At 36.0% G+C, this 9,387-nt stretch overlaps 2 protein-coding genes across 2 annotated transcripts; one reads left to right on the plus strand and one right to left on the minus strand.

Moving 5' to 3' along the window:
* Positions 1-1,509: 1,509 nt before the first annotated feature.
* On the minus strand, positions 1,510-3,911 carry LOC103506574 (AT-rich interactive domain-containing protein 3B). Its single transcript, XM_008470969.3, has 2 exons — positions 2,993-3,911; positions 1,510-1,649 (listed from the first exon to the last, which is right to left on the minus strand). The coding sequence occupies exons 1-2, from the start codon at positions 3,082-3,084 to the stop codon at positions 1,535-1,537; spliced, it is 207 nt and encodes a 68-aa protein (XP_008469191.1). The 5' UTR covers positions 3,085-3,911; the 3' UTR covers positions 1,510-1,534.
* A 3,890-nt stretch (positions 3,912-7,801) lies between these two features.
* Positions 7,802-9,128, plus strand: LOC113466311. Its single transcript, XM_026821602.1, has 2 exons — positions 7,802-8,746; positions 8,945-9,128. The coding sequence occupies exons 1-2, from the start codon at positions 7,965-7,967 to the stop codon at positions 9,120-9,122; spliced, it is 960 nt and encodes a 319-aa protein (XP_026677403.1). The 5' UTR covers positions 7,802-7,964; the 3' UTR covers positions 9,123-9,128.
* The last annotated feature ends 259 nt before the right edge of the window (positions 9,129-9,387 follow it).

The raw sequence follows: 9,387 nt of genomic DNA on the forward strand, positions 1-9,387 counted from the left end.
GTTTAGCAAATTTTTCAAAGGTAAGTATTTATTCTTAAATAATATGTCATAACTTCAGGGCAGTGTGAAATATAAATTACTAGCCGTATAAATTACTGCTAGTAAATCCTTAAGGCATGGCCATTCTTGTAGGAAATAATTTCATTGAAATCGGATAACTTTAATTTTTACTCCATAAACCTCATGTCATGCATCCATTTAGTGGTCTTGCTTGGCGTAGCTTAACAAAAACAAACCAGAAAATAGCCTATAACCTTCACGGGAGTGCAAGCAATAAGTTCACAAAGTATCATAGCAAAGGTCTTGCTTGGCGTAGCTTAACAAAAACGAACCAGAAAATAGCCTATAACCTTCACAGGAGTGCAAACAATAAGTTCACAAAGTATCATAGCAATCAGATGAGTGGTTTGGCCAGGCATAAAGTTTGAACAAACAACACACACAAACAAACATAATATTCATTTTTATATATTTGATTGGGTGGAAGTAGATATCCAAGTAAGTATTTACTCACAGTGACATTTGGGTGTATGGTAGGGTAAGTAAGTAGGGTACATTACTTTTTTTTTAATTTAATTTGCATTAAGCATGAATGCTTCTTGCAAATGTCTTTCATCAATTAACACACCTCGATAAAATTTATGACATGAGCGGGACCTCTCTGTACACCGCTGATAACGACTGATAAGGTAGCGCTCTAGCGAAGTGCGGGTGGAGAGAGAGGTCAGTATTGTGTAATAGATTAGTCACCTCAAAGGTATCTAGATCTACATTTAACTATAGCTATCTTACTGCTAAATATTATTATTATTATGTTAAGGCGGTCTCTTCTTGATCCTTGATGTGCCGCGTCCATTTTAGTTAAGGACTATTGCACTGAACTGCTACATGTAAATGTAACTATAGATATCTTTCTGGTGTGGTGACACACACACCACCCGTCAAACAGAGATAACAGTAACAGGAAACATCACCACCAATAATAACTATAGATATCTTTCTGGTGTGGTGACACACACACCACCCGTCAAACAGAGATAACAGTAACAGGAAACATCACCACCAATAGATTTTTTTACCATCAATGTTGGCATTTGACCCATGTGAAATTGAAATTCAGTTTATTAATCACAAGTACCAGGTTGTAGTAACGTTTTTACCATCAATGTTGGCATTTGACCCATGTGAAATTGAACTTCAGTTTATTAATCACAAGTACCAGGTTGTAGTAACCAAATGAGAAAATAAAGTAGGACCTATTTGAACTAGAGCTCTGAAGTTTAGGCAGTACACTTCTAGAGAAAACCTCAGCATTAACATCACAAGAGTCTATTATTATAATCATAGGTACCGACATAATTAGAAAACAGAATATATGCTTATCACTATGGAGTCTACCATCACAATGGTACTACTTAAAACTAGGAAACCAAAACAGACTAGTACCAACATAATTAGAAAACAGAATATATGCTTATCACTATGGAGTCTACCATCACAATGGTACTACTTAAAACTAGGAAACCAAAACAGACTAATTTATACAAATTCTTACCTTTACCCAACCGCCATTTGAGGTGACCAAACAGTACAGAAGATAGAGGTCAATCTCTTTGCCTCCAATTTTCGGTACATGTCGACATGGTGTTCTGAAATCAATGAGAAAAGCAAATAAAATGGTTGAATCTCTGAATATTATGTTTCAAAGTACTTAAGAGCCCACACCATCCTATTCAGGAGCAAAGGCCTACCCTAGTATTGAGTCTTATTTTTCTTTGCCTAGTCCCATGTTCAGATGGGGTCAGTGTTTTTTGTCAGCTTCTCAATCAGCCCTAGCTAGGGTGATTGCTTTGGGCTGACATTTGGTTTTGGCTACAAGTTGAGTCTTATTTTTCTTTGCCTAGTCCCATATTCAGATGGGGTCAGTGTTTTTTGTCAGCTTCTCAATCAGCCCTAGCTAGGGTGATTGCTTTGGGCTGACATTTGGTTTTGGCTACAAGTTCGTATAAATTAGTCTGTTTTGGTTTCCTAGTTTTAAGTAGTACCATTGTGATGGTAGACTCCACTCCATAGTGATAAGCATATATTCTGTTTTCTAATTATGTTGGTACCTATGATTATAATAATAGACTCTTGTGATGTTAATGCTGGGGTTTTCTCTAGAGGTGTACTGCCTAAACTTCAGAGCTCTAGTTCAAATAGGTCCTACTTTATTTTCTCATTTGGTTACTACAACCTGGTACTTGTGATTAATAAACTGAATTTCAATTTCACATGGGTCAAATGCCAACATTGATGGTAAAAACATCTATTGGTGGTGATGTTTCCTGTTACTGTTATCTCTGTTTGACGGGTGGTGTGTGTGTCACCACACCAGAAAGATATCTATAGTTACATTTACATGTAGCAGTTCAGTGCAATAGTCCTTAACTAAAATAGACGCGGCACATCAAGGATCAAGAAGAGACCGCCTTAACATAATAATAATTTAATTTGCATTAAGCATGAATGCTTCTTGCAAATGTCTTTCATCAATTAACACACCTCGATAAAATTTATGACATGACATGAGCTTTAACAACCAACTTCCAGCCCTAAAGCCCACCCCACTAACCATTCTACACCATTTGTGTTATTTTCTTTCTATACAATTACATATTTAAGAACAAGTAGGTACTGTAGATATTGGAGAGAGGACATGGACAAGGTAAAAATTTTGGATGACAAGAGTATTGAGATTCAAGAATGCCATTGATTTGAGCTACTTGCTCCGTTGAGTCTGTTTTCTACACAAAGATGAACTAACAGCTGGATCTACAAACTCATCTTTTGTAAGTTTTCCAGTGAGATGTTTGTATCTATCAGGAAAGAAGTCTTTCTTCCATGGAGACTCCCTTGGACTCGGACACATGCAGTTTAGTTCAAACTGTGAGCATCTAAGTAAGTACCTAGGTAGATTCTTGGATTAACTTGAGATCAAATTTTTACTTACCCTCTAGTTTCATGAAAATGTTGTAAATCGCGCAAGAAACTTTCCTTTTCTTTGAAGTATGCATCACCATCCTTCTTTGTAACTTTGGCCATTGTGGCAGTTTTGAAACTTATTCACGACATGACGAAATTAACAAAACACTTATGGACATTCTGACTTGAACACAAAATCGAGAAACACAGCTACAACACGTATCGAAAAAGGGATAAGCACACAATTACTTGGTTGATTAATTATTTTTAAAGGCCTCATTGATATTTTATACCTAGACCTGCAAGATGAAAGATCAATTATATGGCTGTATTATAACGAACGATTGGGCTGGAGAAACCTACTTATCTTGGCCTTAACAACACTGGAGGACTTGTGGTTTGACTACTGGTTTAAACTGTGATAAAAAAGAAAGAGTACGAACGCAAAAAGGTAACGTTTGAAGGCCCAAAAAGGATATTTCAGCCGCCGAAATTTGTAATAAAAAAATAAAAGCACACAACACACAACCAAGCCAGAAGTGAATAGTGAATTAAAATGGCGTCTTGTGATTGTAGGTACGAACTGTCATTAAAAAACCCATTTTACTCAAGTACTCCGATTATTTTATTCGTTTTAAAGCATTAAAATGGTGAAAATAACTATTAGTAGCTTTGAAAATTAAAGGAAATTATGGAAAAATCCCAGAAATTGGCTCAAAAACACAAAAAAATGAGTGAACTTTTTCCTGTCTCATCGTAGTTCAGGCAACAAGCGCAAGAGTGCAGCTGTTTATGGGTGATGGAAGTGTGAGGGTGATTTTACCCGCAGTACAAAGATTTTCCCAATCTTGATATTATCCATTGCAAAAAAGTAATCTGAAATATTAAAATATACGATTAATCAAAATTAAACCAATTTATTACCTCCATTTAACATTAAAAAGGCATTTTTTTAAATGAATATTATGTTGAAAATCAAAGGTCTTAATTTTGAAAATTTGCGCGTTTATATCTCTTTGGAATGACTTGCAAGAATAACCTCAAAATTTAACTTGGGGAAGCTGGCAACGCTTTGAAATCAGCAACTTTTCTTTGAAGCAAGGAACCAAAATGGGGCATGGAGGTTGTGGTTATGTACCGGGTTGAGATAGACAAGGTTGGTAAACTTTTGCCTTGTTTTTCAGTTACCACTCCCATGCCAAATTGTAGAAACAATATTCTGTCTCACCTAGTCCGAGCTCATCTCAACCCGGTACATAACCACAACCCACAACCTGAATGTATGATTCGATTTATTTTAGCTATTCCAAAGTCGATTTTTTTTTTTTTTAAGACTATTAGTCTTTGTTAAGTGTGCAGTGCAGGTGCACACCAAACAAAAGCCTATTACATATAATTCATACATTCCTTATTACCGCGAAGCCAAGGGACCGAAGCGCGACCATAATGCGCAACCCCGAGAACCCCTGGAACCCCGAGAAGCTCCGCCGGGGCGTTTGAGAAGGGCAAAACCCCTTTCGCGAGAGTAAATTCCGAATAAGGTCGAGGTTTTTTAAACATCTTCAAATCCTACAAAAGTACATGAAAAAAAAAACCCCTCTGAGTACCTACTTGTGGGCTAAGATACTTACCTAGCTATGTGGGCGTAAGCTCGCAGCGCGACTGCATAGGTAGGTATAAATTAAGGTACTTTTTTTTTGTGATTATATATGAACTCAATTACTCAATAAGGAAAATTCTCTGAGAGAAGACGCAGGGCTCCCGAGACACAGACCCCCATTCCCAAGAGTCTGCCTCGCGGGGGTACCCTTTGTACTGGGAAGACTGACGTTTGCCCTATTCAAGGTCGAGAAAGAAAAGAAGTCCCTAACTCATTGTCAGCCAAACCCATATGGAGGTATAAGGGCCAAACCCTAAAAACCTTCCTTGAGGACAAAGCATGTGTCTTACATCATTTTCTGCCGGAACTAGATATAAATATACTTCAACAGAAACCCACACTTGAATACCCGAATTTATCCCTATCAAGTTTCTTAACTCCTGGCTAAACCTAAAGAGATGTAAGGTAATTGGGAATTAGGTATTCATCCCCGATCCCCGCTAAGTCCCCAGGGCGGTCGAAAAAAGCGAAGCACCCTTTTCGAGAAGGTAAATTAAATAAATATCTTCAAAACCAAGAAATCTCCAAGAAACCCGAGTTCTTATGGGCCGGGCCCAAGGTACACGGGGTTCGACTATTTGGGAACCCCTTATTTACCTCTTTGTATTAATCTCAAAAATTAACATTGCTAGCTTCTCTTCTATAATGATAGGTAACTTTTGAAATTTTTGAATCACAAAATGGAAAGATTGGAAAGATTTTTGATTTGATTTTCACATTTTTTACTTACTTTTTATTGTATTTCTGGCTATTGGTGTACTATAACCTTAGGATTCTTTGACTCAGCAATAAGCTTCATATTCTTTATCATCTAGGTAAGATTTGATAACAGGAATCGGGATCCCAACTCAAAAGAACTTGCTAGCTTCTCTTCTATAATGATAGGTAACTTTTGAAATTTTTGAATCACGAAATGGAAAGATTGGAAAGATTTTTGATTTGATTTTCAAATTTTTTACTTACTTTTTATTGTTTTTCTGGCTATTGGTGTGCTATAAGTACTATAACCTCAGGATTCTTTGACTCAGCAATAAGCTTCATATTCTTTATCATCTAGGTAAGATTTGATAACAGGAATCGGGATCCCAACTCAAAAGAACTGGTCTTGACTTGTAGCAGTGGGTAAGGTATCTCTTTAATAAAAAAAAAGTAAAAACCACTACACTGTGTTTCTGAACTGGGCTAGGCTTTACACTTAGTTCATGCTAAGTAGGTGTCCATAATGGAGAACCGACCATTGATCATAGCTTAGCGTCTTCAATGAAGCCTTCACCATAGTACCAACCCTTGCAGGAAATCAAGAAATTTAACCACTTTACACTGTGTTTCTGAACTGGGCTAGGCTTTACACTTAGTTCATGCTAAGTAGGTGTCCACAATGGAGAACCGACCATTGATCATAGCTTAGCGTCTTCAATGAAGCCTTCACCATAGTACCAACCCTTGCAGGAAATCAAGAAATTTAGCTGACTTTTTTTTTACTTTCTTTTCTGTGGTGGTCAATGGAGTTGCCATTGTGGCTGTGCACTAAGGCTAGTATTTGTCTTGAGCAGGTTGGTAACTTTCTTTTCTGTGGTGGTCAATGGAGTTGCCATTGTGGCTGTGCACTAAGGCTAGTATTTGTCTTGAGCAGGTTGGTATAGAAGGGGTTACATTCACAAGGGCTAGTCCTTGAAACTGTTTTTTAGCTTGATGTTTTGTGTAAGCTCTACAGACTAGCCCAGTTTATAAACGCAGCCTGATCCTTTGTAAATTGAATCTTATAACTAGAATATAAGCAGTTCATTAAAGTTTACTAATTAGTGAGTGAAAAGAGACCTATAGCTGGGGCTCCAAAGGTCTCATCAAAATCTAGTGAGAATAGATCAGTTGCGCTTACTTGGGTGATGTTTCAAAGTCATAGAACAGGAAAAATAAGGACCAATGGAATTTTTCTTTTTCTTCTACGACTTCTAGATCCTGAGATAAATTGATTTAAAAAATACTGGTAAATTGTGAACTTTGATGTCACGGCATATGCTCCCATAGGCAAAGATGTCACATCAAATGTTGTCCCGAGCAAAGCTCCCTTGCAGGCAACGCATTAATGTGTTTGTGCACATGTGTTTCTGTGCAGTTCTTTCTGCTCCTCTGCTAGCGCGCTTGCATAGTGGTGCTACCTAACAGATGAAAAAAACAACTGTGTAAAGTCTGACGTCACACATATTTGAACTCTTTCATTAGAACGGAAAATAAAAATTGAATTTTCGACCTTTTAGCAATGCATTAATGTGTTTGTGCACATACGTTTCTGTGCAGTTCTTTCTGCTCCTCTGCTAGCGCGCTTGCATAGTGGTGCTACCTAACAGATGAAAAAAACAACTGCGTAAAGTCTGATGTCACACATATTTGAACTATTTCATTAGAACGGAAAATAAAAATTGAATTTTCGACCTTTTACAGTTATTTTTTTCGGTAAAGTCTGACGTCACACATATTTGATCTATTTCATTAGAAAGGAAAATAAAAATTGAATTTTCGACCTTTTACAGTTATTTTTTTTGGAGTTTTGACCTCAGATTTGGATTTTTCCTAACTTTTTACATAGGGATCAACCATTTATTTATAATTTTTACCCATTTGCAACTGCTCCATTTTTATCAATACTTTATTCAAAACAAAGACTTTATATATAAAAAAAAAAACCCTTACAGACCATAAATGATAAGTATAAGTAGGAGGATCTACATCTACCTAACTATCTACTCAATTTTCTCTCTTGCATTATTTTATATTTTATCTCAAGATTATTGTAACTTCTCAAGCCATTTCATTATTCCCTATACAGTAAAAAAAATCTAAAATTTCTGTACTCTCATTTCAATTGATAAGTATGATATCAATAACTATCATTCTTTGATGCTGTGAATGCCATAAGGTACTTAAGAACAAGTAGGTACTGTAGATATTGGAGAGAGGACATGGACAAGGTAAAAATTTTGGATGACAAGAGTATTGAGATTCAAGAATGCCATTGATTTGTTTAAGAACAAGTAGGTACTGTAGATATTGGAGAGAGGACATGGACAAGGTAAAAATTATGATAAGAGTATTGAGATTCAAGAATGCCATTGATTTGAGCTACTTGCTCCGTTGAGTCTGTTTTCTACACAAAGATGAACTAACAGCTGGAAATCTAAAATTTCTGTACTCTCATTTCAATTGATAAGTATGATATCAATAACTATCATTCTTTGATGCTGTGAATGCCATAAACAACAATAAATAACTTTAGAGGGCTAATGGATTTTTGCTCTTGGATATCATAATTTGCAGAGACAAGAAAGCTCTTGTAAATAATATGTATGTATTCACAACTGTTCAGTTTGTAATATTTGGATTCCATTATATACAGTGTGCCAACATCAACAAATCTTTAATCAAATCTACTAGTGGTTTTGTCAAATCACTATCAAAAAGATATGTAGACAAACCAATCATAAATGATGTATTCTCAGACACATCATTTGATAGAAAAGAAAATTTCCCAAGCAAGCTTAGTAAACACCCAGATCAACACCCAGAGGTATGGTATGATGATAACAATAACTTTTTTGATAGTGAAGACAAAGCCATTCTGTCCCATTTGAGTCAAAACCAATATTCATTTACAAATAAGCTGAAAAGTAATGGCTATAATCAAAAGGTCTCAAACGATATTGAGACAAAACCAAACCATGAAGAACACAGTTCAAGTTACCCTTATGATGAAAATGTTTTAAAGTCTGGTCAAGTAGATCTCAGTGATAACACAAAGACAAGAAAGAATCAATATGAGTATTTTTCCAATAGTTTTGAACAAGAGCAGAGTATTCCTGTCTCTATCATGGGATCAAGTAAAAAAAATGCAGTTGGTGATTTTTCCGCTGAGAGAAATAAAGAATTTCCAGAAATTGATTTGATGAATAGGTTTGATGAAAATGAAAAGAATTCAATTGTTTATATTAATCAACTTAAACGCAGATTAAGTAGTTTTAGAGGTGGCCAAACCATAGTCTATCCATACAACTCAGATTTTACTATCACTCCACTGGTTCTTGCACTTGCATTGGCAGAACTCTTAGCATGTTTTATTTGTTGGACATTACTTATGACATGACATGAGCTTTAACAACCAACTTCCAGCCCTAAAGCCCACCCCACTAACCATTCTACACCATTTGTGTTATTTTCTTTCTATACAATTACATAGGTACTTAAGAACAACTCAGATTTTACTATCACTCCACTGGTTCTTGCACTTGCATTGGCAGAACTCTTAGCATGTTTTATTTGTTGGACATTACTCTACAATTTCTATTGTTGCTTGAAAGAACAAAAGAGACAGAAAAAACTACAAGAAGAAGCAACAAGAAGGAAATGTATAGAAGAATGTAAAAAGAGAACATCAAGGGTGTTGGTCAAGTACAAGAGCTGTCCAAATAATGAGGTGGATGATATTATTAAAAATCTGGTGTGAACATCATACGACTTTCTATTACATTTACGAAATACGTATAAAAAAAAAAAAAGAAAATTTTTCCAAGTCCCGAGCCTGAGCCGCCCACGGCGGCCAATTTTTGGTCGAAAATTTCCTATCTTGAAATACTCCCCATGTAATGAGGGATTAGGTATTAAAAAGTGTCCAAAAATTGAACTTTTTTTTCCATTTTTTTTTCCAAAAGTCCAAAATCGACCGCCTACGGCGGCCAATTTTCGACCAAGAATTTTCTTAAAATACTCCC

Source organism: Diaphorina citri, unplaced genomic scaffold (assembly GCF_000475195.1).
Source record: "Diaphorina citri unplaced genomic scaffold, Diaci psyllid genome assembly version 1.1 scaffold247, whole genome shotgun sequence".
Classification (NCBI taxonomy): domain Eukaryota; kingdom Metazoa; phylum Arthropoda; class Insecta; order Hemiptera; family Psyllidae; genus Diaphorina; species Diaphorina citri.